This window comes from Cheilinus undulatus, linkage group 16, assembly GCF_018320785.1.
Source record: "Cheilinus undulatus linkage group 16, ASM1832078v1, whole genome shotgun sequence".
Classification (NCBI taxonomy): Eukaryota; Metazoa; Chordata; class Actinopteri; order Labriformes; family Labridae; genus Cheilinus; species Cheilinus undulatus.
In genome coordinates, this window is record NC_054880.1 from 16,888,058 (window position 1) to 16,916,049 (window position 27,992).

Sequence of the window (27,992 nt, forward strand, 5' to 3'; positions counted from 1 at the left end):
TCAGTCTTCCAAACTGCCCTTTTCAAATAGAAAATAATGTTTTTGATGTTTTCAAATTAGACAAATACATAAAAAACATGGGGTTTAGAGTAACAAAGAAGTACAAGTCCTTTAATAGTGACCTGCGACTTCAAGCCACATTAGCAGCTTCAAGAATTCCACACGTAAATTGATACCTCAAACTTAATATCATCGTTGGCATTTAAGTCTACACGCACATCTAAACCAAGGTGGGCAGGTGCTGAGCCAAAAATTTGACTAACAGATTTTTTTATTTTAGAATAACAGAATTAGACTGATGAAGCGTCTGATGAAGAGTAACACTGCTCGAAACGTCACATTGGTGCAATAAATATGTTTGGAGCCCTGCAGTGTGCGAGACGTCTTCCTGTCCACATTTAGAAAATATGAACATGAACCAAAGTTGTCACAGATACAGCCATTACTGCTAACCTGGTACGCCAGATGGATTTGTTTCACACATCGCCAGTGAGAAACAGGGAAACGGGCGTATCCATCTGCTTTGCAAGGTTTACATTACAAAATTGAGCTTACCCTCACTGTCCTGACTGGCGGGACAGCAGCAGAGGTTTATCATCTCTAACTCAGTCATTTATACATTTTACCATGGAGGGTTAATGTGCTACTATTTACATCCATAGCATAGGCAACTGTATGATGTTAAGTTTCCAAATGTGAGGATGTGCAGTTTTCTTTTATGCTGCATACTTGGAATTGTCAGTGTGGGCTTTAACCTTTAAGCACAACCAGTTTCCTGGCATTTCATTAACCTTGAATGAGAGGTAATGGAAAATATTTATCAAAAAAATCCCTAAACTGCCTTGGCAGTTTCAAGTAGCATATGTAAATACCTGCCATCAAGATTAAACCTGAGGGTAAAGCCAATCCTACAATCTTAATTTTCTATTGTAAAGAAGTATTGTTAAATGTGAAGGCGCTAAACGGCTGCAGTGAAATCACTGACTGTGCATCATGTTACCCCGGGAGTGACGTGTGCACAAAAGCTTGGGCACATGGCGTTTCACATGACATCCTGAGGAGTCATATGAAGAGAAAGGTCAGGCTTTGCTGTTGAGTGCTTCAACACAGAGAGGATAAGTAGTTAGACTTACCTTTCTTATGAAGTGAAGAAAATGTTTTAAAAGCCATGCATCAGTCTGTTTGTTAATATGTGACACGATCTTCAGTTCAGATTTAAGTGCAAAGATTAAAATAATCAACAAACAGAGGTGTTTGAACAAAGGCCAGTTCAAGGATTAGAATACAAACAGAATCATTACCAAATGCAGGTTTGATGCCATCAACATATTTACATCTTTATTAAATTATTTTCAACATCAGCATCAGTCATAAAATGTTGGTATTAAAATCTTTTTTTTTTTGTTCAATATTATCTTAAATTATAATCTATATGCTCCATCTGAAGAGAGCACATCATAGGAGTCCTCTCTCTATAAAGATTCTCCATTAAAATAGAGGAAACAACTGTTTCTGTTGCATTACTTCTAATTCAAAACATCCAGCAGGATTGTTGTTATTTTGCTGGGGTAATGTTGTGATGAATATGTGAAAACTTCATCATTTGAATTCACATTCCCCGCTTTCACATGAGAAGTCTGTTCTTGTGTCGGTCATTAATACTACTTCTCCACATAAAAGATATCATATAAAATAATTACAAAGTGCAAAATCAGTTTTAGTAAACTGTTACAAAATAATGCAGCATTGGAGTGTTTAAAGATGGGGATAAAGATATTCCGATAGTCTTTGTGTGGTTTTATGAACTTGTGAGGTAAAATGATCCTCAGTCCTTCCTTTTACCTCCTTTTGGCTCTTTGTTTGATTTACTGAGAATCTTCATGAGGTTTTTGGACATGTAGTATGGCTTCTGCAGAGATCCATCGTTACGCTCCAAGTCCTCCACTGTGAAGTGACAGTGACAGGTTAAGTAATCAAGTGGACTGTGTGAGTTTGTTTCTGTTAATATATTTACAGACTTTTATAGAAGAATTCATTGATCTGTGAACATGTACTCACAGAAACAGAGGAAGAGCGTATCCACACACATGTTGTACACACTGAAGAATCCATGAGCTATGAGATAGCTACCAAACACCACCGTCTATAATGGGGAGAAAAAAGAGAATATTACTTCATCTGAGCTGACTGATTATTGTCAGAAACAGTAGGATTTGTTACTTACAATAATGGGCATCCAATAGTAGTTGAGGGTTTCAGAGTGGAAGGTTTCACCTGGCAGTAGTATTCGTCCAGAGAAGAAAAAGAAGGCTAAAACCCCTGGAGACAACAAGATGAAACATTTTTATTAAACAGACTTCTGTTTATTTCCTTTGATAATCTGGGATTTAACTGTCATGTCTTTCTGTTTTGTTTGCTTCTTTTTGACCATTTGTTTCCTGTGTTTTTACATTTTTCAGATTTACACATCCATCTCTTGACTGCTCACATTAGTCACGTCTCAAGATAAAACTTGCAGATGCTTTGAGGTTATTACTTCTGATAAAACTTTCTAAGACAAGACTACATTAAAACCTAGTATATGGCTGACCGCAACTACCTGGGATGCCTGTTGAAATGCCTGAATGAATTGTGTGTTTTGGCAGAGCAATTGCTTCCGGGGCATGTAATAATTTTTCTGTTGCTAAAAGCTTTCAGTGTTGCTCTCTGCCCTTGTTTTAATAAATACGCGTTGTCCAGTTCTGACAAAACTGCTGCTGTTGCTAAGTCCCAGCTAATCACTCCACTAGCAGCCATTGTTACAAGCATTCACACAACAAATAACCCTTTCCCCTGTTACTATCACAAAGTCATGCCAAAGCAGGGTGGCAGAAGAGGCAAAACATCTACACATCATGAAATGCTTTTAGGGCTGTTTTTACTCTTTCTTTCATACAGAAATGTGGTCCAGTTCTAGTCAAACTGATGCTATGCTAAAGCTACATCCAAAGCAATCACCATAGTGGAGGCAGCCATTACCAGCAGCTCTGAGTACAACTAAACCCCACCCATAGCGTAACTCTGTACAGCTCTGAAAGTCAGTCAGTCCGTCACATACAGACCCATGTGCAGGACTGACCCTGGTGGTCAGCCAAAAAGCTAACCTGTAGCATTTGAGATGGTTGGGACTAAAAATAGAGCCAAAAGGAGAGTAAAATATCCAATAAACCTGGTTTTCAATTGAAATGAGGCATTTTGTAGAGATGCTAAATTACTTTGAAAGTGTTAAATATTATGACAGATACTCTTTTTTTTAACTATCATGAGTTGGAAAAGACTGTGGGTTCCTTCCAGTGGCCTTTTTTGTCAGTAGACTAACATTACATTTTCCTTTAATTAATCTAAATAATCAACTAAAGGGAAATAATAAGTACACAAAACAAAAGACCTGACTGATACATCAAAGGGAAGCAGAAGTCAACTTTCAAGAAGAGAGAAGTAATCCTTCCGTGTACACAGGTTCTACATAGTACATACCAGAACTCCCTGTTTTTCTTTTTGTTCTCTCTAAGCCAACTACAGTTGCAGCAGGTAGGTTTTCACAAATTATTCTGATTATGTTAAGTTTCTGCCTCTTTTTTAAAAGATTATATTTTGGGATTTTTGTCTTTATTTGACAGGACAGCTGAAGAGAGACAGGACATATGGGGAGAAACAGTTGGGTAGGACATCCACCAAACAACACCAGGACCAGGAATCTATCCAACCACCAATGTTTAGAAGAACTCCAGCCTCTGTACACAGGTGCCTGCTCAACTGAGCTAAACTGGTGCGCCCAGGTTTCTGCCTCTTTAAAGGTTCTCATTGTGAATTTAAGTTGAGATTCTGTAATTAGTCCAACAAAGGCTATGGCCTAGACCTCCTCTTTAAGGAAAATGTTCAGACAAACCTTTATTATAACTTGACTCTTAAAAGGCAAAGAAAGAAAACATAAGAATGCAGATTAATTTGTGTTGTTATGAAATATGTGTGTGTGTGTGTGTGTGTGTGTGTGTGTGTGTGATGTGTGGGTGCATGCAGATGACTGACTGGATCTGTATGTTGTTGTTATTATTGACCTGCCTGGGGACTACAGATGGAAATTAGCAAGTAAGCTAAATCTGGTACAAAGCATTTTTCTCTTTTTGAGACTAATGTTATTTTGTACATCGTCCCTGAGATAAATAAAGTTAATAAACTACTAAGCTCAACTAAACTCAACTAATAAAACAGTTTATACCTCACCACATGTATTCAAGTAAATGTACAGGTAATCATTGTGCATTCCAGTTCATCTTGAAACTTGCGCTCAAAAATTCTAACTCAGAAACTAGGTACTTCGGTACCCAGAGTTACCAACTTGTAGCAACTGGAACAAATTCAATTCAGGTATGATGTCATGCCTGCGCCAACATCCGACCTCTGAGGTTAATGGAAGGCAGAATCAGTACTGAGGACTTTATCCCTATTCTGACATTTTATCTCTGTTTTCCTCACCTACTCCACCGACCACCAGGAGCTTCCCAAAGAAGAGCAGCAGGTCTGTCACTTTATCGAGCACCACCACTCTGAGGAGGGCAGAGAAATACACCACTGTCACTGCAGCTCTCAGAAACAAGCAAATACACCGCGTTCCACATTATTATGCAAACTATGTTTTTCTCTGATTTTCTAAATATCAATGCAAATGACAGTCATAATATTTTATAAGTCATCAACAGTTAGAGTATAATTCAAATGTTTTTGAACAAACTTCATAATGATAACTATTATTTTTTTTAAAAATAAAAACCTCAAAATGCACTTTTCCACATGTTCCACATTATTAAGCAGGCCACAGGTTTCAGCAACATGGGAAAGAAAAAGGATCTCTCTGCTGCTGAAAAGTGTCAAATAGTGTAATGCCTTGGACAAGGAATGAAAACATTCGATATTTCAGGAAAAATTAAGCATGATCATCGTACTGTGAAGAAATTTGAGGCTGATTCAGAACACAGACGGGTTTGTGCAGATAAAGGCATAATGAGGAAGGTTTCTGATAGACAAATACACCAGATTAAGAGAGCAGATGCTAAAATGCCATTACAAAGCAGCAAACAAGTATTTGAAGCTGCTGGTGCCTCTGGAGTCCCACCAACCTCAAGGTGTAGGATCCTCCAGAGGCTTGCAGTCGTGTATAAACCTACTATTCAGCCACCCCTAACCAGTGCTCACAAGCAGAAATGGTTGCAGTGGGCCCAGAAATACATGAAGACTCATTTTCAAACAGTCTTGTTGACTGATGAGTGCTGTGCAACCCTGGATGGTGGATGGCCACCATGTCCCAATGAGGCCGGGACGTCAACAAGGAGGGGGCGGAGTCATGTTTGGGCCGGAATCATGAGGAGAGAGCTGGTAGGCCCCTTTAGGGTCCCTGAAGGTGTGAAAATGACCTCGGCAAAGTATATAGAGCTTCTGACTGACCACTTTCTTCCATGGTACAAAAAGAGAATCATGCCTTCTGTAGCAAAATTTTCTTCAAGCATGACAATGCTCCATCTCATGCTGCAAAGAATACCTCTGTGTCATTGGCTGCTGCGGGCATGAAAGGAGAGAAACTCATGGTGTGGCCCCGATCCTCCCCTGACCTCAACCCTACTGAGAACCTTTGGAGCATCCTCAAGCTAAAGATCTATGAGGGTGGGAGGCAGTTCACATCAAAACAGCAGCTCTGGGAGGATATTCTGACATCCTGCAAAGAAATTCAAGCAGAAACTCCAAAAACTCACAAGTTCAATGGATGCAAGAATAGTGAAGGTGATATCAAAGAAGGGCTCCTATGTTAACATGGAACTTGTCCTGTTAAGATGTTTTGATTGAAATAGCTTTGATTTCAGTAAATATGACCCCCTGATGCTGCAATTTTTACAAATGACCAATTTCAGTTCTTTACAACCTATAAAATGTTTTAAAAAGCTGTTGTGCTTAATAATGTGGAACAGTGCATTTTGAGGTTTTTATTTTTTTTTAATAATTTTTGTCATTATGAAGTTTGTTCAAAAACATTTGAATTATGCTCTAATGGCTGATGACTTGAAATATATTATGACCTTCATTTGCATTGATATTTAGAAAATCAGAGAAAAATATCATTTGCATAAAAATGTGGAACGCGGTGTATATTCATATAACAATGAAAAACGACCTGCACTACATGAAATCCATTAGAATAAAAATCAGAGCTGCAGCACAAACCTTAAGATATTTCTCATGAGCAGGCTGAACGCATTTTTGGCTGAGACACAGAAGTTTTTCCCATAAACAGCAATCTGTTGGAAAAAATATACATGTTCATGAATGATGAAAGAGTATTACTTCAAAACATAACATAGAAGAATAAAGCCAGAAAAATGTGTGATACTGAGTATGTTTTACTGGTGTCACCAGGCATGTCTTCTCCAAAGCATGCTGTTTCACCCTTTTTTGACAGTACTTTACTTGATTCAAGATGCTAAAACAACAAAAATAGCAAAAAGAAAGAATGTTAGGACAAAATGTTTTATTCACCATAATGTAGGCATTCCTGTTGAGAAACTTGATGAACTTCTCCAAACACCAGAAGCAGCACTTAAGACAGCAAAGGATAAACCGAGCCACTGGATTCTGGGCCGCTGTTGACAAAATGATTGACTTAATAAAGTAATTGATTAATAAAAAAAAAAAAGTGTTTTTTGAGGCTATCAAATTTCAAACTCTTTCTCTTTTCTGATGCCATGTAGTGACAAGCAAGGGAACAGCTTAACATCTTTTGCATTACTTCACCTACCCAGATATTTATGAAATTAACACAACAATGCTGTATGCAAAAAAAAAAACAACAAAACAATGTGGTAGTAATTATAGGGGAACCCATGGAAATCTATGAAAAATATAGCAATTATTTTTAATTATTCTGGCAAACAAAAGGTATTTATAATATTAATGGCAAGGTAATCAGTTACAAAATCTGGAGGATATGTTTCATACATGGAGAAATGTCTATCTTATGTTGCAAGTTGTTTTATATTCTTTGCAATGTAAATAAACATCTCAGCAAAAAAAAAAACCAAGCTATTAAAAATGTCAACAGTCATTATATCTCAGAAAAAGAAATGATCGTACGTCACTCTTACATCTTGTTTTGTGGTCGATGTACTCCAGAATTATCCTCACTATCTGAACCAGAGTCAGAATCAAAGCACCAAACGCCAAGGAGCCCACATGGTACCTGAAATGACCAGAAAATGTTTCACTGGTGATATTAATGATCTAAAATTATTCATTGCAGCAAGTTAACACTAAATATTGCATCATATTACATGTTCAATGAAAACTGTCCACCAGCTCCAATTTGCATTGTTGAATAGCTGAGTTCTGCTTCTCTCTAAGGCCTGATTGCGCCATCCAGAGGTAAAAAAGTGAACTGCAGCCATGTTGTTTAAACTGATTTCTGCTTACTTGTAGGTTTAAATGAATCTAAGGCCTTCTAATATTTTGAACACTTTATCACTTGATATTTCAAATATTCAAGGGTTTTATCAGCAGCACATGAGACCTACCTGAGTGAGCGCAGAAAGCTGGCAGACAGGGGGAATGTGGGGATATCATGTGGTTTGTTGAAAGCCCAGTAGTAGGATGCAAACGCCCCCGCTAGCGTGCACTGTCCCAAGGCAATGACAAAGTTAACACACCAGAGAAAAGCCACGGCATTGTAGATCTGTAGGTTATAGATGTTCCTCTGAAAGAGACCCTCGTTGTTGTATTTGATGAAAATGCAGCTGGCTGAGGGGCAGCCTGGGTAACTGGATGAACTGAAGTTCTGAAAGAAGGGAGACAGAGGGAATATTGATTTTCCTCTTCAGCATGGCTTAATAATTTTTGGAGGAGAGTTCTGTTTTATGCCTCTTAATCCATTGTGATACGGGGTCATTTTTGCCAGAATACAGTGATAAGACTGGAGTTTTTATCCAGTTGTAAAACAGCCTTTAATAATGATTCACTACCAAAGCATGTAAAGGACAGGATCAGCAATGTGACAGGAAGTATTACTCTGTTCACAAAGTCAGCACGGTGTTCAACTTCCCTGTAGTGACTTAAACTCACTAAATTTTTGACAGTTGAATGTTTATTACTCAATTCAATTAACTGTATGGATTGGATTTTACCCACTTTGCAAAATCACTTCATACAAATGCCAACATAAATGTCAAAATTATCAAAATGACTATAAATTGTGTATCTGACACACTGACGTTATAGCAATATTTTAGCTGGTTGACATCCGGTCTTAGACGTCCAGACCTTTTTCCAACTAAATTACAATGTTGAAATCCCAGCTGGTGCTGACTGTGTCAGGTAATTCATTCAAAGGTTTCACTGTAGGTTGAAGTTTCACTTTTTCTCTTACCAGAGGGTTACAGTCCACTGTGCCGTTTAGGCTCATACAGTCGCTGGAAGTGGCATTTAATGACACCACTCTGTAGACTGGGGCTCCTGACGTGGCCAAATATCTACACACACAAGTTTAGGAAAAGAACTGTGGACTGTGAGTGTGAATAAAATGTAAAAACAAACAAAAAAGAGATGACATGTACATGCAAATTTAACCTAAATGCAGATTTAAAAGGATACAAAGCAGTGGCTCCCCAGTATGCAACACACACCAGTATGAAAACAAAAGTGACCAGAGGGTACAGCAGAGTGGACATCATATGACCGACCGCCCTGTGGACCAAAAACACATGATGGGGCTGTATGTCATCATCTGAACACATAATTGTTCATTTAGAGCTGTTAGAAAATCTCCCTAAGGGAGGGGGGCTCTTAAAAGCATTTTACTGCATTCATGTCTCACCGGCTGGACTCCTGGATCAGGGCGATGGCAATGAGGATTCTGGTCCGCAGGAAGATAAGGGTCAGGAGAATGATCGCCTCGGCTATGGAAATGATGATCACTGCAGGATAAGAAAAAACAGAAAATGTGATAAGATTCTCAATGTCTGTGAGAAGATTATCAATGTCTTAGACTTCCTCCAAACAGGGCTAATATAATTCTAAATATTTGAGTACAATTTTAGAAATTTTTGGTTATCTTTTGTGTACCTCTGTGTCAGTGTGAAGTTACTGTACTCTTTTCTGAAAGAGAAACTATACAGTCAGACTATATTCTGACAACATTTAACATAAGCCAATAAGAGATTACCTTGTGATTGCCGTTCATGTTTTATGATTTTAACATCTTGTATATTTCTAACTTTTTGTAATCTACAAGGATTTTTAATGTTTGCCTGTGGGGACCCTAGTAACAGAAGTTGCTTTTTGGTAGCGAGTAATAAGAATGCAAATAAATGAATTGATTAATAAATAAATGGATGGATACATTAATAAAAAAATGTACCCCTTCCTTTCTGAAGTGTGTATATCACATCATTTGTGTGTAAAATGTTTGATTTCTTTTTATTTTGCTACCTTTTTGTTCAGATATTGCTTGTGCTCAGCACTGATTGTTTCATTTTTTTCAGTTTTTGAGAAGTAATACAGGATAAAAGTAAAGAATCTTTTTCAAACTTCAGTTTTTGAGATGTACAGAGCCTTAAGAATATTTTCATTTGTTCATATTAACTCTTTCTAAATTTTTTTTTCAGTCTTAAGGTAAATGGAATTGACTTTAGCTTAGCTTTAGCACTTTTCTATTCATCTGACTATTCAAAATCATTATTACACTACAGGTCACACTTCCTCCATTCACTCTACGTTCGCACACTGACGGCCAGAGAGGCCACTAGTAACTCACCTCATTCATACACACATTCACATGTCATTGACACAGCAGTGAGAGCAGCTTGGATTTAAGTGTCTTGCCAAAAGATACAATGACTGGAGCAGATAGGGATCAAACCCCTGAACCTTCTGCCTAAGAGATGACTAAACATACCTCCTGAGCCACAGTTGTCCCTCTGGTCACTGTGTATGTGCAAATTACTCAATGAAATATACAAAACTAACAATATCACACAAAAATAAGGGTGATTATAAAAAATGTGGATATATTATTCTAAAATCTGATCATAAACTAAAGACTGCTATACTCAGATAAGGAAAAAAATGCGACTGATTCCTTTCAAAACAAAATATAACTAGAGCTACCACATGATGATTAAACAACTGGCAGACAGTGAAAGTACAGTCATGCGTCAAGATGGTATAGTTCCTAAGAACCCACAACCAAAATCTAAAGTTACAGAGAGCTGGATCTCCAAAAGCTAATCAGTTCGCCTTCAAGTCTTAGTGTCGCTTCCAGAAATATTGTGCTCAGGAGATTTGAGGTCACAGTGTCAAAGATCTTGTATGTCTTCACCTTTGAGTCAGAGGAGACTTTTGTTTAATGTTTGGAGAAACTCCCTCATGGCATTCTTGAGGTATTATGCTCGAGAGCAAGGAATGAAAATTAGGTCAAACAACCTTGACCTTTGACCTCTAATTCTAACAAATTCCTTTAGTTAGAGTTTGAAGGAAATCCCCCCAAAAAATGAGATATTGTGTTTAAAAGAATGGCTCGCACAGAAAAACATACAGATGAATTAGACGACCATAAGCAGAAAAATATTCTGCATGAGCTGTAGTGTTACAGTTCTATTATCTTCTTTATTAGACACATTTTAAATGTCATGGACTAAGTTGTGCATTTATAGTGTAGACAATGCCATTTACTACTGAACATGGATGTTAAACATTTTTTTGGTTGAGGCATCACCTATTAGGTTTGACTTTTTATCTCACATCTGATTAAATCAGTTTGATGTGCACATAACTTTTCATATTGATAAGACTCACAGAAGGCCAGCCAGGTCTCTTGTGTTTGCAGGTAAACGTTGAAGTTTGTTGTGAAGCCAATGTCAGTGATGGAAGCAGAGGCTTGCTTGTAGTTCTCGTACTCCCAGTAGCAGTGCCATATCCCTGCAAGAGGAACACCCCAACAACTCAGTGATACAATTTTCATTCATTTAAAATAAATTACACTGAAAAGTACCCAAGCAAAAAATAACCAAAAATATTGATTTCATGAGATGGGTGCACTGGAGAGGAATAAATTCATCAAAAACTTCAAGAAATGCCACACTTGTAAATTACACAAATACAGCGGTGCCATTTAGACCAGTGTATGACTTTGCCCTCAAGTCTCGTTTATAAAAAACAAGAAATAACTTAATAATGGGTGCCCAGGCCTTCTTTATTTGTCACTTTGGTATTGAAACAGGTATTGATGTTATTTCTAAAAAATATATATTATTTTGAGGTTTAACATTTCTAACTTTGCAAATAAATTACTGTATCCAACTTTGTCTGTGTTCAGAAGAGTAAACAAAACACCAACCCCTTACCCAGGGCAGTCAACATAGACCCAACGGCATTTCCCTAGAATGATTGAAATATGTTTGCATTTATTAGGGAGAGTCTCATACACTCTCTGTAATTATACCTGTTCTACATGCGCAAATGAATTTAAAAGTAAAAGCAAGTAGATAAAAAAAAACATCTAACAATATTTTAAAAGTAAATCTTAAAAGTTTGACATGTTGAAAACACTTCTCACCATAAGCTCCAGCGCCCAGCAGGCCTATGATGAGCACCCACACCATGACTGGAGCGGTGAATCTCAGCAGCAGCAGGAACAGCATACTGACCAACATGGCTATCACCAAACCACTAAAGTGGAAGGGTTAGAGGTGGGCACAAAAAGAAAATGAAAAAGAAAAGAGAGGATCAAAACTTTACAAACTATAAGACATACCAGGCAAAGGTACGGTTAAAGAATTATCTTAAAATTCTGCCAAGTAATCATAGATCGTGGAAAATGTTGCAACGAAGCCCTCCCTTATTTATGATTTTTTTTTAAACAGAACAATCCAAACATAAACCAGCCAACTATTTGTTCAATAACACAAATTTGCAATGCTGATACTTAAATGGATAAAACTGTTTTTACTGAGTCAACTGCAGTACTCTACATGTGTAGTATCTTACTAATTGCTTACTTCTAATCAATATATCTTATTTCATTCATACTCTATTTCTCTTCCTATATTTGCTACAGCTATCAACCACATTTCCTCTTGGATATAGCTCTTAAAATGTGTCATGTTTCTGGTCTCTGCCAATAGATGGCAGTATGTGAGTAGTGTTGTTGTATATGAAAACTCACAGGAGGATCCACGGCCATGACGACGCAAAATCCTCAAAGATCCGGAGGCCGATCTCCCTGGCATTGAATCCGTTCACAATGTCCCTAAAGAAGACAAGAGCCAGGACACACAGCGCTAGTGACTGTTCTCCTTTAAACAGTAAAGATGAAAGTAAAGGGCCTGGTGGAACTAATGCAGAGAGGAAATAAGACAAACTAATGACTGACAAAAGAGAGAAAGAACATTTTAACATCACTGAAGGTTATGGGGTCAAAAAAGAGAAAGTTTAATCAAATATCATCACCAAAAAACAGTCAGCTTCTACAATTGCTTAACTTTAAGTCAACAAATAAACAAGAAAACCTGAACAGTTTTACAATGAGAGCTGCAAGACAAACCCAGAAACTTGACAAAGAAAGGACATGCTTTTTTTCTAAATGTTTAAGCCCCCAAAGACCATTTCACTAAGCAATCAAATGCCGTTTTATTCATCTACAGTGAACAAAAAAAACTACAACAGCTGCTACACTACAGGCCCACACAAAACTCACGAAGCCACCAACCCTAACCTGGAGAGGAAGAGAAGAAAGGAGCAGGGTTATTAAAATGTGTATTCTTCTATTACATTTTCCCCCTAAATACAACAATATTCATAGCTAGCTTTAGGTTATATTAACAGAATAGTCCCTTGTAAAGTTAATTTTGCCAAATTCCTAATGTAATATTTCCCAGGTAGGGGTGGGATTTTCAATTCTGAAACTTATATATACTGTTGTGTGTGCCTTAATCAGATCACAGTTTATGTAACATGGGATCTCTGGGCATTGAAAACAAACCAAGTAGAAAACAGATGTCATTATCTAAACATTGACCTTTTAAAGAGGGATTTTTCTCATCAAAATACGTATTATTAAGCACAGTTGTATTAAAACGGAATAAAAAAGGAATATTTATTTTTATCACACTTGTGAAAAGGCCAAGTAGTCATATCTTGTTTTTCATAACCTCATCTTTTGTGCATGTAAACATGGTCTGATTTCACAGCCAAATCTTTGGACAGTTTTGTTATAAATTGGCCCAGGATACTTTGCTTCTTACCCAGTGCCATTCCTGATTATGTCAACTGTTTCATTGACCGATGACGGTAGGCCTGGAACATTCGCAAAATCTTGGGGAATCTCACTCAGTTTGTCAATGTCAGGCAAGCATCTTCCCAGCACTACAAAAGAGAAAACAAACACAACAAAACAGCAATGGACATTAACCAACAGTTGAAAGAGAAAAAAGCCACTATGCAATTGTACTGTCACAGCTGAGGTTGTTTTTCTAAATACCAGTATCAGTAGGTACATAGCCTTTGATGCTGCATACATTAATTGCAGCATTGAGCATCCACAGACAGACTTGTCAGTTCACTAGTGGCACCAATGCCATAAAATCAGCTGGACTGAGGTAAATTTTCCTACAACAAACTAGCAGAGAGTTTAACAATGATCAAAGAAAGTCAAATGTATGCCACACATTTTTTTGTTTGTTTTTGTAGGATTTCTTTTAGATCAGCCAATGCTCCTGTCTAGATTTCTGAATCTGAATTAGGGAGGAAAACTTGTATCCAAGCACCTGAAATCAAAACTGGATGACAAAGCAAACTGTCACAAGATAGGGTTAAAAAGCGGTTACACTCACCAGAGGTCATGGGCGTGAAGAATGAGGGACACAGCTCCTTTTCCACAATATCTTTAACATTCTGTGGAAAAAAAAAAGAGATCATGAAATCATTGGTGACATGTAAATGGATCAGTGTGTTGGGGTTCTTTTGCTGAGTGAAATGAACAAAAACATTTCCTGCATTAAAGAACAATAAAAAATTTGATTAGTGCCTCACAGTACTTTAATTGAGACAACTAGTTCAGCAGGGAACTGGGAGATATACAATAGGATATAATAGAACACCTAAAACAAGATAAAATATGATCAATAGGATATACTCAGGTATATGGTGTATAACTACATTTTTGTCAGTCTCCAAATAGTAAACTCACTTCTAAATCTCCTCTCCTAGAATGGTAAGGGCAACAAAAGGCTAATCTGAGTGTACTAGTGCACTGGTTTGTCCTGCATTGCCCCAACTACTGCAAAGAATTATGGACTTCCATCCATCCATTTTCTATCCGGCTTATTCCATTCGGGGTCGCAGGGGGCTGGAGCCTATCCCAACTGTCAATGGGCTAGAGGTGGGGTACACCCTGGACTGGTCGCCAGTCAATCTTATTGAATATGAGAATTACATCAAAATTATCACTTCCTTTAATACAAGAATCCATGTCTGATTTGCAAAACAAGTCAAAATAATCACAATTAGATAAACAATTAGATTCAAATTGTTTAGTCCTTGTTTAATCTAATATTGTGTTGTTATAATATAGAATGGTTTATTGCTTGTGTTTGTTGAAAAAAACATAAGATGAGGAACTTCAGAGATAACTGCATATTAAATTGCAAAATTGGGGGAAAATAATGCAATTATTTCCCCAAATTGTTCAGTCCTAGTAACAATATGATAGGACAGGACATAATCGTACACCAGATATTTAATTCAATAAAAAATGATACGACAGGACACCACTTCATATGATATGATACGACAGGAAACCACACCACAATGGCACAAAACAATAGGACAGGCCTGGATACAAGATACGATATGATACGATGGGAAACTGCACCATATGGTACAAAACGCTTGCACAATACAATAGGACAGGACGTGATCAGACACAAGAGATATGATGGGATATGATACAATCATGACAGGCCACCATACCATATGGTAAAATATATGATATGATGACAGGACACCATGCCATACAACATAATATGATCCATTAGTACACCAAAGATACAATATAGCTACAGGAAACCACACAATACGTTACAACGCAATTTTTGGCCATCATAGAAACGTTTACTTTAGACTCCACTGCTGCACACTTTTCACACAGAAACTATGGTCTATGTATTGGAAACAGTTGAAGATATTTCACATTACTCATAAACAACAGCAAAAGCATCTATAAAAGTAGGACTACATTAAACAAGAAGGCTCACACCATAATCACATACAGGACTGATGCAGCACCAGAGAACAAGAAAATCTCTATTTCTCTGCACCTTATTATAAATCCAATTTTTCCACAATGCCTAAAGGACCCAGATGGAAGAAATTATACCTTTATTGAAAATAAAGAGAGAAATAAACACCTTAATGTAATCTCCGACATGCAACACTGAGATACTGCATTTATATAAAACCACCAGCAAAGCTAATATATCTATCCACAAGTTCAAGTGTACATTTATGCCATGTTTGATAGATTATCAGGCTTTGCTAAGACATTTTCATTCACAAGAACAGAACAGTAATATTATCCCCACAAAAGGGTTTTTCCTGAACATAATGATTTTACAGAGTAGAAATTTGATTTTTCTGAGAAAAAAATGTCTTCAAGGCTACCTAGTTCATCTTATAAGAAACTTGGAGATTAATTTTGGAGTAAAGGCCTGAAACTGGTTTTGAGACATTGCACTTAAATTGACCAGTGAAAAAGATTTTTTTCACTCATTAGGGCAAAGTGTCATTGGTGTTTAATCTGAAAATATTCCCTCTGGGCATGGGTAAGACATCCCTTTAAGAGGATAAGAAGAATGGTGTAAAGACATGGTGAAAGTTTTATTTGAGAGCTAAAATGAAGATATAAAAAGTATTTGAATGGTACTTACCATTGTAGTTGTAGCCAGGTCTAATGAAGGCACACATAGGCTTTGTTCAAAAACATCTGCTGGACTTTTACTGTAGTCAAATATTGTCACAGCACCAAAGCTAGTGGGACATTTCTCCACACAAACCTGCAGTAAGTAAAAAATAAGTAAATAAAGGTTATTATTTTAGGAACACTAGATTGATTCAGAGGCATAAGAAACAACCAAATCAAACTGCCGTCTTTACCTGCGTGGTCGGACACTGAAACCCATTAAGAGCTGTGGCAATAACATTCACAGATGAGGCACATTTTAAAACGTTGTAGTAGAACAAGTTGGGTTTATCTCTGAGGGAGGACCAAAAGAAAGAAAAACTCAAAATCGTACTAATGAAATAATGACATGTAAAATAAAATGCAAAAGGTGTGTAAGATGTAATTACTTATTAGCAGTGATGCCACAGAACCATCCAGTGGAGTTTCTTGGGTAGAGAACATGTCTAGGATCTCCATAGAGCCAAGCTAATGGTAAAAAACAAAATATGAGACAAATACAAGAATTAAAACTACAACCTAACTTTCCTAGAAAGATATATCTGTCACTTCTAGTGAAGGTAGTTCAACACAAGAAGTGTATGGGATGGAAAATAAAAACAAAAGGAGAAAAATGGGAAAAAAAACAAACAAACAATGGTCTTTAATCAGGTCAAATCCCCTGTTGAAATTTGAGTGCACTGCCTATCAGGCCTGTCTGTTGACACTAGATAAGAGAGACAACACTGAGTGTTGGAATGAGTTTGATGACCATGCAATAAAGAGCTGCTGACGTGATGTTCACTTTTTCCACTTAACAACTACAACTTTGTCAGCTGTTTGTTCTTTACCAACTAATAAAACTGACATTTTTACGATTAATTAAATCTCAGGGCTTTAGGAGTAGATTGAACCAGGGAATAGCAAAGAGAAAAAAAATCTAAATATATAGTCACACCCCTGTTAAATGCCACATTTCCGTAATGTAAAAAAATGAGGCCAAGGTTAATCATTATAGAAATTTTCCACCTTTAGTTTAACAAACAATATTTGGAATTCAGTTGAATCACTACCAAAATCTTCAAGGAGGAATTAACAAAAAATAACAAAAACCTGGTGGCATATAACAAATTTATTAGACCACCCTAACTCTAACCAAAGTAAGGTTTATGCCACAGCTACCCTAAATTAACAGCATTGGTAATTACCAAAATCATTTTCTATATTTCTGCAATGGTTAATACACCAATATGTAGAAGCTCTTTAACCCAAATGATATCTTTAATGCTAAAATATATTCATTATTGTTATCCATGAATTTTCAAATGTACTGATTTACAAAAAAACTACAAAAAAATAGTAAAGCACATTAATATGTCTTGATTAATATGTCAAATTATAGTAATTTACTTGCATTCCTGAACAGAAAAATTAGTTTTAGTGGTTGAATGTTATGCTTGATTAATTTCTGACTTCTCAGAGAAGCCCAGCGAGCCACCTCAAATTTGGATGAATTCAATTTGAAATCCCTCATTCCTGTTCAAAATGGTAAAATGTGGAGAGCTCACTGAAATGAAAGAGTCCGCATTAAAGCACTTCATGATGCTGGATGGTCTTTGAGACAAATATGACAGGTGGTCTAATAAATTTGTTAAGCACTGAATATGCACAACCCTAGACCAACTCTTAATCGGAGCACCTTTCAGTTTTATAACAACATCCAGTCATTTTTGTTAGGGGTCTATCAATGTAACCAATCTCGCCTTGGCGATATTTGCCAACTGTTCCTAGTAATAGCACTCATAATCAGTCAGATTGCATGGATGTTTCCTGTGCACAGCCCTCTTCAGGTCATTGTTGGGTTGGGTTATTCTTACCTAAAGCTCCGACTACCATGTAGCCGAGGATGACGGCCATAAACAAGATGCAGCAGATTATATCAGTGCACCCTCTGATGAGGAACAACACAAAGAGACAGGAACAGGTTAAAATGAGCAAGTTGAGTTTTGTAATGAGGTTTAGCCTTAAGGTGAAGGAAGTGATAACACATGTCAACATACAGTTATCAAACATAATGTCAACTTTAAAACACAAAGACTAACAGTCAATTACAAGAGTCTTCATGACTGAAGATTTATTGGAACAGTGTTACTTCTTTACCTTTAATTAGAAGTTTCAAAGACCGTATCAAAGAATCAAACAGTAAAACGACTTCAAAAGGGAGAGTGGCATCTTTTGTATTTCTTAAGAGTTCTCCAGTTGCCAGCTTTTAGCCTTTTTTTGAAGTAGCAGGAGGCATGAGCAGCTATACAGCACTAGTTCACACACCAGTATTCAGCTAAAAAGAAGCATTGTATGATACAACTGAGAATAAGAAAAGAAAGAGGATGGTGACAGAGGAACATAAGAAGAGAAAAAATTGTGACTGAACAAGAACACTACAATAAATATTGGACTGGCATTTAAGCGTTGGCTGAAGCCTCACATAACTGTAGCCTGCAAGTCTGGCAATAAACTGTCTATTCGCCTATTCACAATGTACTTAATATGCAGTGGACTGCTGCTGTGGACCCACCCGTTTTCAACCGCTTCATAAACTGACATCAGTCTTACATCTCTTATTGTTAACATAAATGTTAAATGGAATTTAAGAGCAGCTCAGCTTTAACTGCTTTCATAAACAATATCAGCGCTCTCCATTTCATCATTTTTTGTTGCTATCGCTAAAATTAGAATGTTTTTTTCACTATCATACATGGCTATTACTGATGAATCTTCACATACTGATATCATTATTACAGACAGTATATCCATCTCTAATAAATAATTTACTGCTGAGCTCAAAGAAAATTAATGTTGTTTTTTCATGAATACTACAACAAAGACTACGGTCTGCACCTGTTGTCTTTGTAAAGTGTCTTGAAGTAACACTGGTTATTAATGGGTGCTATACGAAGAAGATTGATTGATCGATTGATTGACTTGTTGCATTTTATCAGGGCAAGAGCAGATATTTGCAAACAACGCTAAATCAAGTTATTACTGTCCTTTGTTGATCATCATGGTTCTTTCTTGACACATCTTTACCTCAACATCTATTTGTCACCAAACGCACATGGTCTATGAAGGGGAGGCGCAGGCGCACTTTGTGCTTCACTACTGTGCAGCAGCACTGACACACCTTATGTGGATGCTAGAAAACACTATTCTATGATTTTGTTGATTTTGAAGGGAATTCTGCATGTAGGACATGTTGACTGTTTTATATAAAGAAACAGACTAGGTTTCTACATTTTCATACATCTTTAAAAGATGTAAAGATGTGTACATTACAGTTACTTCTTATTCAATGTCCTCTTTTCTTAAATGGCATTTGTTTTTACACAGTGTTTATTTTGGAAATTATTTCAAATCTAGTTGTAGTCTTTAGAATAAAACGCCTTGGGTATTAGGCACATTTTTGTAATTTTCACTTTGCAAATTTAGTCTAGTTTTTGTTGACAAAAACTCAACATTTTTGTCCAGTTTTAGTCCATAAGAAGTCATACATTTTAGTCTTTACTCTTAATCAAAATAATTATTTTCTTTGAATCTATTTAAATAACCATATTGTAAAATTAATAAAAAGGCAAAGCAGCCGTATTAACGCACCATCACTACTTTAATTATTTTAAAATCTACTGAAGAAAACATTGACATACCTTGAATGCTGTCTAACCAATCTTATCTTGTCTGTGTGGGTCATGGTTATACAATTCTTCATCAAACTGGACAGTAGTCTCAATCAAGAAGCTCAATCAATGCCAGTTGCCCTTTTGATGAAGAACTGGACAATCTTATCTTGTGTTTTTACAGATTATACACACAGTTAAAAAATATCCTGGATTTTGAATATCCAAAAGTCCAGCACTAACATTTTGGTGTCATTTAGTCCCCTTTGTAAGAACAAAACATACTTTTAGTCAGTGTTTTTACCATCAAAGATGTATCTGAGCTAATCTAATTTTCCTCGTGGAAAAAACTGTCCAAAATCATTTTTTTGTCTTACATTTAGTTGTCATTGTCATTGAAATTAATAGTGGTTTTAAAATTGAAAACAGCTTTTAGGATGATGACACTCTATAGGATGAAGAAAATATGAAGCCATCTGACATCACTAACTACCCTTCATACAGACTGTTAAACTTTTCAAATATAAACCAAAATGCAGTTTTAGTGAGGAGGACAGTGAAGAAGAACTAACGGTGGAGAGAAGAACAGACCCAGAATGTAGGCTATTCCTCAAAAGTGGCTGCGTACATAAGAATCTATTCTCTAACTTTGTGTTAAAAGTAAATCAAATAGAATTAATTTCAAAAGAAGACACTAATGATACTCTAATAAAGTCAACTTGTCTTAACTTGCAGAGTTCAGATAATACAGGATGGCCAACAGTAAATAAGACTGATCCACCTTTTCTTGATGGGTCCATTGAAGGATGGGTCAAACTGAGCAGGTTCTCCTGTGAAAAGAAAACAGAAACATGAAAGAGCAATAATTTAAATTTCTTAAATTACTTTTATACTTTTCTGACAAAACCCTCTGTCAGTTTCACTTCCTTTTTGGTTTGAACAAGGACATGTTTGCACCACCTAATATATTTTGCATCGTTGTAGAGTAATGAGGAAGTTGAGGATTAAAAGCAATTTAGACACTTGAGAGATATTTCTGTTTTAGTAAGTTTGTACTCTGAACACTACTGCAACTTAAATTATTTTCTTGGTCAATGGAACTGGGATTTTCTTATTCTTGGTTAATCAGTTATTTAGCCTGCAAAATGTCATACAGGTAAAATGTTTCATCCGCCTTTTCCAGGTGTTTTGCCAATTCAAAACCTAAAGACTTAGTTTAAGTCAATACAGAACACAGAAAATTTAAAAAAAGCATATAATTGAATGGTGATTGTTTATGTCAATAAAATCCTTTACGCGATCTCTCGTTGTTCTTTTACTTTAAAGATGAGTCCTCAAAGGCAGAAGTTTCAGGTTCATAAAATAAGGTAAAGTTTTATATACCTAATCAAAGATTTCTATTTTTGGCCCTGTAGAAGCAGGATGTTGTGTCTCAGCAGACTTTGTGTGTCCTTTTCTTAGAGTTAATGAATGACTTTATGGGTCAATAAGGGAAACCTTTGAGGAGACAAAGAGGGAATGTCATGTTTTTATGAGTTAGTTGCTCACTATTGCAGTAACCATACGACTAAGATGAGTGTGTTACAGGAAAGAAATTTCATGGTTTTGTTTCCTGGAACACAGAGAAAGACTGGCAGCAATGACAGAAAAGTTACTTAAAGTGCAACCACAAGGTAAAGAAGTAAAGATAAGAGCATCTGAGTTGCAGCACAGCATTCACACAAACAGGTCAGAGTTATTTGAATAACATTTGAATCCAAAATAAGGGCTTTCTTACAATGACAGGTCACGAGAGGTTTAATCATTTTGATTATTAAAAATTAAACTGAGACTTGTTGGAGCACACTGAGAAAACTCCTGTCACAAGAGTCAGATACGTGATACTTATTAAGCAATCATAATATCAGCCTGTTTGGCAGGAAAAACACACTCTGCTGCTTTAAGTATTTAATCATGTGAAGTACATGGAGATACCTTTCTGGCAGGTGTCAGCCTGACAAGACCACAAATAATGACTGCTGTATTTTCCTCTTTGTCACGTACTGCATGCAAACTAATCAGGGTAAAAGGTAAAGATGAGAAGTCTAGACAGCCTCATGGATCTGTAGTGAAACATGCAAATAGCAGCATTTTATGGTAACTTAATCAGCCGACATGGGAATGGAAAATCTGCCCATGCAGCCCACCATAATTAGCTACTTCTAGCAGCAGTCACAGAAAAATATCTCCACTAACTGTAATTTGCATAGGGCTTAATGCATGCCAACACTGGCTCCATGCAGGTGCTTCAGAGATGAGAAGGATGCAAATCTTCAACCAGGAAACAACAAAATTCTCACACACCCCTTAGGCCAGGAAGTCCACAAATTGACCGACTGCACAGAATAACAAAACAATGATACTCATGTGATATACTCAAGGTTTACCAAGCTTTAAATCAGATAAATGATAAATATGGAGAAGCCTAATTCTACAGTGAGAGAGGGGAAACAAATATAAGAATAGATGAAAAAACATAGTGAAAATGAGGGCCGAGGTCTGACATGAAAATAGGTGTTCAAGTTTTTTTGTTTTTTTTTCATACAAACTCCAAAGATACATTAATATCTAAACTGGACTACAGTAGAAAGCCTTAGGGAGCTGTATGACAGTTTTGACTAAATATATAGGAAAAAGGTAGAAAGTCTCTTTGATTTAAACTTCTCTGAACAATGGATCCTGTTCATCAGCCTCTCACAGCATCGTGGGAGTCAGATTTCAGCTCTGCTGGGACACTACCATGTTCAGAGTTGGTGACAACATGAAAAACAATGCCCTCTGTGACTGCGACACAGACAATACTCTTCAGCTTTTATGACCTCGTAAAAACTGGAGCAAAGCTTTAAAATCTTTCAGCTTTGAACTCCAGATGAGCTAGATGCAGGGTGTGTTTAAAGCTTTGGGTTGCAAAATAAGAAAGTGTGAGGATCATCATTTGACCTTGGAAGGAAGAGGGATCAGCTACTTTACATAAGTTGTATAACACAGAGGAAAGAAACTTCTATTGGTCATTTGGGGCTTCAAATTAGACATTTCACACACACACACACACACACCCACACACACACACACACACACAAAAAAACAACAGACTGAAAAGATACTTGCTGTTTTCAAAATATATGTTGTAAGCATTGTGTGGTTCACTGTTGAAATGGTCACATGACTCCTAAATATTTCCATGGTTAAAAATATGTCAAATAGATTATTAGACTGAAAGGATTTTTATTGTTTCAAATATTTAATTGGAACATAAATTGAGGAAAAAACATATTTAGGTATTGAAATGTGGTAGACATGGAAAAAATTCCACTTGAATTCTCCACAATCTACGTCTTTTCAGATTGCATACCATATCCAGCCAAATGCCCATAACAAAACAGACATGCTCAGTTCACTACTAGACATTAGCAGTGTTTTAAACTACCAAATCTGAGCCATCTCTGAATTTACAGTTCATGGATACAAAAAAGGGGAACATAATATTGGATTTTTGCCAAAATACAATCTGCCAATATCATCAAACTAGTCGATACCACCAGATACCAGGGCTGAGCAACGTTTCCCAACTATGATGGTAATGTACACATGTGCAACTTTCATATCACAAGACATGCAATTCTAGTCTTATGATCTGAAGCACATCATGCTGCCTCTTTGGTGGTGTTTAATAAGAACCCAAACCGTAAGCGTTCTTATTTTTATGACAAATCTATGTTAGAATTCTGTCTGATGTCACTATCAACATTGAGAGAACTGAACACTGTGCATGCAAGAGATACAGATACACCAGCATGATGCTCCAGGCAGTCACTCAGGTATGCTATGCAAAATTGCTACGTGTTTGTGCTCCTGCCATCAGCAGCACCTTGTACTAACTCACACTGAATTTCAGTCCTTAACAGCACAGATGTGCCGATTGTTTGTTAAAGCTCTACATGAGCTAAACACGGTTAAACTCAAGGCTGATCATGACAGCTAGACGTAACTTTGAACGTCATTAGAATTTGTTGATAATATTTAAGTGACACAACGTGCAACAAGTTTATATACATTCATACATAATGTGTCGCTTTATCTGTTTTCTTTCCCCTCTCCTCCTCCTCCTCCTCCAGTCTGTGTGTCAGAGCCAATGTCAGAGGGCTTGACCCAGTGTCAGACTTAAAGCTTCAGTATTTAAAACACACTTAAAGGTTTTAAGAATGGGGATAAAAAAAGTAAAAAAAACTTCAACTAAAGTAGGTGTATTGATTCAGCTTTAAACTGGATAAACTTATTCATATATTCTGCTGATATTTGCAGCGAATATATCAGAAACTCTCATATCTGCCAATACCAATATCACTCCATAATACTGTGCATGCCTAAATAATATCATGTATAGTTCATACATATCAGATTTACACATCTTTTAAATTTATCAGAACCATCACAGATACCCTCTCTTTATACATTAGCTATATTAACCAGCTTGTTATTAAATTCAGACCTTATTTTTTTTCCTGTTTCCTGCAGTTTTGAAACATTAACTGGTCAATGATTTGTAGCAACAACATCCTGAAAGTTACTCATTTCCAAAGCCTGAGTGTTCACACAAAAGTCAGACTTTTTGACTGCTCCATAGCAGATTAAACCCAAACTAGCGGTACAACAAAACTACATCACTTCATTTTGCAACAGAAAGCTAAATCTAAAAGTGTTTTCATGACAAATGCTAACACTACTTCCTCCTGTAGTTCAGCTGTAGAAACAAGGAGGAAGCAAGGTGATGAGTTTACATTAGAGAACTTTACTGAGAACACAAGGTCTGTTGTTACACTAATGCTTCAATTTAATAAGTGTCAGCTTTGATGGCTGCTGTCCCTCTTTTTGTCAGTATGTTACTATTCTCTAATGTTGTTATAAGTTATTTAAGAGTTATGAGTATTTACTTCCAGGGAGGAATTGTTTGCTGTAGCCTTACAAAACCTCCCAGACTGTCTATAGACTCTATCGATGTATCAGATAACTGAGAGTAAACAAGGATGTGGAGACAGAGCTCTGCTGAACACTTGACAAATGACTGAAAATCAAACAGTCACTGGCAGGTCCGACGTTGGCATCACAGCAAAAATTAGCACAGGATGTCTATTTGAAATATCTTTAATTTCTCTAATAAGCAAGACAATACATACACATGAGCCGTGTTGCGCTGACAGCTGCATTTAAACAAGAACACAGGAAATTATGAGTGTGACACAATTTTCTGGTGGGGATTAGTTTAAGTTCATATCAGAGATGGTCATTTGATCTGTAGCAGTTTTGAGATTTTTTTTTTAAATAAAACACTGACCAATTAAAAATCCAATAAAGATGAGGTGAAAAAAAATATGTCAATAACAGATTTTAAGGAAAGAAAATCTGTATCTCCCAAAATCTTTTTCCTCAGGTCAGACCAGTGAATCATTTGAAATTGGAATCAGCCAATACATTTTTAATGGAGCTCAGCAGAAGTTCAAGCAGGAAGACTGTTTCTTACTCAGCTGATCAACTGATTATGGGCGTTCACGCCCTTAAGTATTACGCTAATCAGATTCTGCCAAAGCCTTGTTTGTCCAATCATCATGCATCTGCCATATTTCAAATTTCCTCTCTTTCAGTCAATCGTTTCAGTGCAGATGCTGAAACCCTCCTCCACCCCAGCCACCTCCATTCAGTTAATCAACAGCTAGCCCAGATCCTCACAGAACTTCTGCTCATCTCATCGTGAATACCTCAGTCTCCTCCAAGCCACCTTATTGGTGTCCTGGTCCAGCTTTTTGGAAGTCTACCCATCTAATCGAGCATCCCTCATCAACACCACCACCAGCGTCTAGACTCCATCGGGGGTATCCTATTTCAGCTTCATACCCCTTCAAGTATAAGAGATCATGGAGTCTAAACTCTGTGAATGTGGTTTTCTCTACAGATGCATTTTCTCATAGCATGTATGTTAAGAAGTCAAACTAATAGTAAAACCCATTCTAACACCCCAAACTACAAGCTGACAGCAACATTAAAGCTTAATGACCCATTAACAAGAACTTGAAAGGTGATCAAACAGGTAGCACCAGTCTGTACTGGCATTCTAACAAGTCTCTGTTTGGTGTACAACGCATTAAACCACAACAAAGCAGGATTTCATTTTTCTGACTAGTCTATAAACTATAGGCCTTTTAATATATTCAGCTTAAGGACGGTGAACTTTCTGTACTTAGATTTATCTTATTTCAGTGACTTTTTCAAATGTAAAGGGTTGAATTTATTTTTAAAAATGCACAAGAATGAGCCATAAAAAGGAACAACTGAATTTTAAGGGTGACCCTGATGAGGCATGATGCTCTTAAGTACGGTTTATCTATACTCTTGGTGCCCTGGTGTGACTTCATTTGTTATTTCAATGCCAGAGCCCATGTGCTTGTGTTTATGTTGTGCTTTATTTCCCTTGTTTAATCCACTGTTTTAAATTTGTAAACAAAATCCCCTTGAGGACAATATGATTGATTTGAAGTTAAACAACCGTTAAAAAAAAAAAAAAAAACAAAGAAAAAAAAATATATATTTATATTTCAAGTAAGGACATTTTTGTTTGGTAGATTATTCTTTGTTGTAACAGTGGCAATAAATCTTATACTGTTGGAAAGCCTGTACCAGAAGCAGGGGTACCAGAAGCACAAAGCAAGAGTCAAAAGCAACAGCAAAATAAGCTGTTTGGCATTGGCAGAGAAGATTTGGCAAATTTTTCATGGGCCAACCCACATACTCAGCTCTGCTGCTCATCCCAAAAATGCATGTTCCTTACAAATGTGGCACCATTTAAAATGGAAATAAACAGGTTACCAGCGGTTTAAGATTCATTGCCAAGAAGTATTGTTACAACAAAGAAATAATCTACCAAACACGAATTTCCTTACTGCTAAGTGCTAAGCTTATATATATATATCTATATCTATATATTTATATACATATATGTATGTATGTATATTATAGTTATATATATACATATATATACATATATATATTTACATACATATATATATACATACATATATATATACATATATACACATATATATGTATATATATACATATATATACATATATATACATATATATACACATATATACATATATACATATACATATATACATATACATATATACATATACATATATACATATACATATACATATACATATATATATATATATATATATATATACATTTACATATTTGTTTCTACATTTCTTTTTAGACACTTGTTGCAAACTACATTGTGTTTGTTTATTGTATGCATTGCCCTTATTCAGGTCACCTGTCTTGATGTATTGGACCCAGCTTTGACTAAATGATGGCATAAATTGATATGGTGGAAGTGAAGTAATAAAGACAATTTATTGGTGGCAGTAGAAACGCGCTGGTTGGTGTTATGAGTTACACAGTGACCGTGTTAACTGAGGACCTTCAGCCGAATGCGTTTTTGAGTGTCGTAGTTAGAACAGATGTTGTAAACGTAATGTGTCCAAACCAATAACTCTTGAACAAATATTCATAATAAACATGTCCAACCTGTATACCTGACATAATATTAAAAAGAAACAAGAGACATTTGTTCGAAAACTCTATTTCAATATCTATGGTAACTACAACCACCGACGCAGTCGCCGAACTGTCGCCACTTAACATGGTCACTCTTTAAACCGTAACACCCTCCCAACGTCCTTCCTGAAAAGAAAATCAGTTAGAGTTTCAAACTAACTCCTAACTCTTAAACTAACATGGTAGCCACTTTTAAAGGACACAAAAATACTCGTTAACATTTAAGCTTTAAATGACATCCACGTGCTTTTTAAAAAGAATATGAGTTGACACTGAAAAAGACTGTTAAACTAATTCAACAAAATTCTCTAGGAAACGGTAAAGACAAAAAGAGTCTGAGACATCATCTATCACAAATGTTTGCTTCGTAAACGTTAGTTAGCTTGTTGTGCTAGCTTATATTCAGGTTTCTACAGTGAAGCATCTGAGGTAACGGACGATGTAAACTCACCATACTCGGAGTCCGAATCTATCTCCTGTTTTTTACCCATTCTCCGCCTGAACCGTCACCTTTCCCTCTGCTAACGTTCAAAAAACACTTATTTTATTTTTAAAAAATATTCCTAAAACATTACAGACAAGCAAGTACAACCACGCTTGTAGTGAGTTCGTTGTGTCCGAGCGACCGCGGTTACTGAGAAGTAGAAATCTTTTT

General features: G+C 36.5%; 1 protein-coding gene across 1 annotated transcript; it reads right to left on the reverse strand.

Moving 5' to 3' along the window:
• Window positions 1-1,316: 1,316 nt before the first annotated feature.
• slc44a4 (solute carrier family 44 member 4) lies at window positions 1,317-27,987 on the reverse strand. The gene is made up of 22 exons (XM_041807959.1): window positions 27,789-27,987; window positions 20,462-20,510; window positions 17,887-17,960; window positions 16,420-16,498; window positions 16,225-16,324; window positions 15,999-16,124; window positions 13,905-13,965; window positions 13,317-13,437; window positions 12,239-12,322; window positions 11,630-11,742; window positions 10,870-10,992; window positions 8,891-8,990; window positions 8,668-8,760; window positions 8,444-8,546; window positions 7,596-7,855; window positions 7,170-7,264; window positions 6,565-6,668; window positions 6,253-6,326; window positions 4,516-4,586; window positions 2,225-2,319; window positions 2,059-2,143; window positions 1,317-1,944 (listed from the first exon to the last, which is right to left on the reverse strand). The coding sequence occupies exons 1-22, from the start codon at window positions 27,826-27,828 to the stop codon at window positions 1,826-1,828; spliced, it is 2,169 nt and encodes a 722-aa protein (XP_041663893.1). The 5' UTR covers window positions 27,829-27,987; the 3' UTR covers window positions 1,317-1,825.
• Window positions 27,988-27,992: the final 5 nt, after the last annotated feature.

Bases quoted from the DNA above. Each gene is read 5' to 3' on its own strand.
- slc44a4 (XM_041807959.1), bottom strand. From the start codon at position 27,828: ATGGGTAAAAAACAGGAGATAGATTCGGACTCCGAGTATG. The intron at 13,438-13,904 runs GTGAGTGTAACC...TCTCTTTTGTAG, and splicing joins CTTCACGCCCATGACCTCTG to TGCTGGGAAGATGCTTGCCT. The intron at 8,991-10,869 runs GTGAGTCTTATC...CTTATCCTGCAG, and splicing joins AGAGACCTGGCTGGCCTTCT to TGATCATCATTTCCATAGCC.